Consider the following 1,340-nt stretch of genomic DNA (forward strand, 5'->3'; position numbering starts at 1 on the left):
TCTTGATTATTACTTAAGTATTCCAGACGTAGATAGTAATGACGATGATTTTTTGTACGAAGTAGATGGAGGTAAATTATTTATTTGTTTATTTTATTTTTTTCATTTCAATACGCTGAATTAATTCCTTTTAAAATTTAAATTTTACAAATGAAATTAATAATAGAAAAAAGAAAAATAACAAAGTTAAATGATAACTTAATTTAATAATTTACTTAATGTAATTAATGATTATCAAATAGTAAATACAATTTTATTTATAGTATCAGCTCAAAATCTTTCGGTACAACAGAAGTCTTCGACCCTTCCTAGTAATCAAACTTCATCGAACGTGCAGCACAAAAGATCGTTGTCGGAGTCGAAAACCTTTGATGTGTTGAAATTACACGACCAGAAAATGCAAGAAAAGGTGGAATACAAAATGGTCGCAGAACTTCCCCATCGCTATCGCGACAATTCGGTGACTGAGTCGACCACTTCAGGAGTTAGTTCCTGTGAATCGGTTTTGGGAAAAGCTACTACAAAGTGAGTTATGATTTTGCTATATTTACCATTGCAGTAATATAACAGTACAATAATTAATTTCTAATATTTTATCTATTAACTGATAAATGTCTCGATTGTTTTCTGTTTTCTGATGAACAAAAATTTTTATATTTCATTATATTTAAGCGAAAGAGTACAAACGCTGAGTCCTATTCCAAGTTCCTCAAGTCTGAGTACATTAAAAACTAGCGGCCTAAAAATGGGTCGTGGTGGAGAACCTACTCGAAGAATTTCTGTTCAAAGTGAGCCTACTGTTTGGAAAATAAAATGTTATATATTTTACTTTCTCATTCTTGTAAATACAGGTTACAGTGGTACTACACCATCAGATAGATCTACTGTTTCTCCTGCAGGCAGTACGAGCAGTAGACTAAGTTACAGAGACCTCATGGGGTATGCCAAATTGCGTTCCTTGCGTTCAATGAGTCATTTTGGTATGGAATCAACAATGACCGTCAAGTCAGTTAAAACACTAACAAATTTCGAGGGTTATACGAATGTTAGGTACTAATACGTTTTACTGTCCTTGTTATTTTTTTAATTGTTTGTTTTCAGCATGTTGTCAGAACAAAGGGGCAGCTTCGGTAAAAATTTTCCCGACAGTTTAAGTTTACGTTCGTTTTCGAGCGTTCAAAAGTTTTCTGTTAAGGACGAAACCAAAGAGCAGTGTTATATGGGTATTTGTCTGCCTCGTAAACTCAGCGACATGTTCCCCGAGGAGCCTTCAAAATTTCAAAGAACATCCACTTATGGCAAAAGAATCTCACCATATTCCGAGGGTAAGTAAAGAAAGA

The 1,340-nt window shown here is 33.7% G+C and overlaps 1 protein-coding gene across 1 annotated transcript; it reads left to right on the forward strand.

The window, feature by feature from the left end:
* Positions 1-6: 6 nt before the first annotated feature.
* LOC108743965 lies at positions 7-1,325 on the forward strand (the record flags this gene model as incomplete). The annotated part of the gene is made up of 5 exons (XM_018479569.1): positions 7-71; positions 264-525; positions 673-788; positions 852-1,050; positions 1,102-1,325. Coding segments are annotated over exons 2-5 (667 nt in total), but the record flags the coding sequence as incomplete, so codon positions are not given.
* Positions 1,326-1,340: the final 15 nt, after the last annotated feature.

Source organism: Agrilus planipennis, unplaced genomic scaffold, assembly GCF_000699045.2.
Source record: "Agrilus planipennis isolate EAB-ADULT unplaced genomic scaffold, Apla_2.0 scaffold3110, whole genome shotgun sequence".
In the NCBI taxonomy this organism is placed as follows: Eukaryota; Metazoa; Arthropoda; class Insecta; order Coleoptera; family Buprestidae; genus Agrilus; species Agrilus planipennis.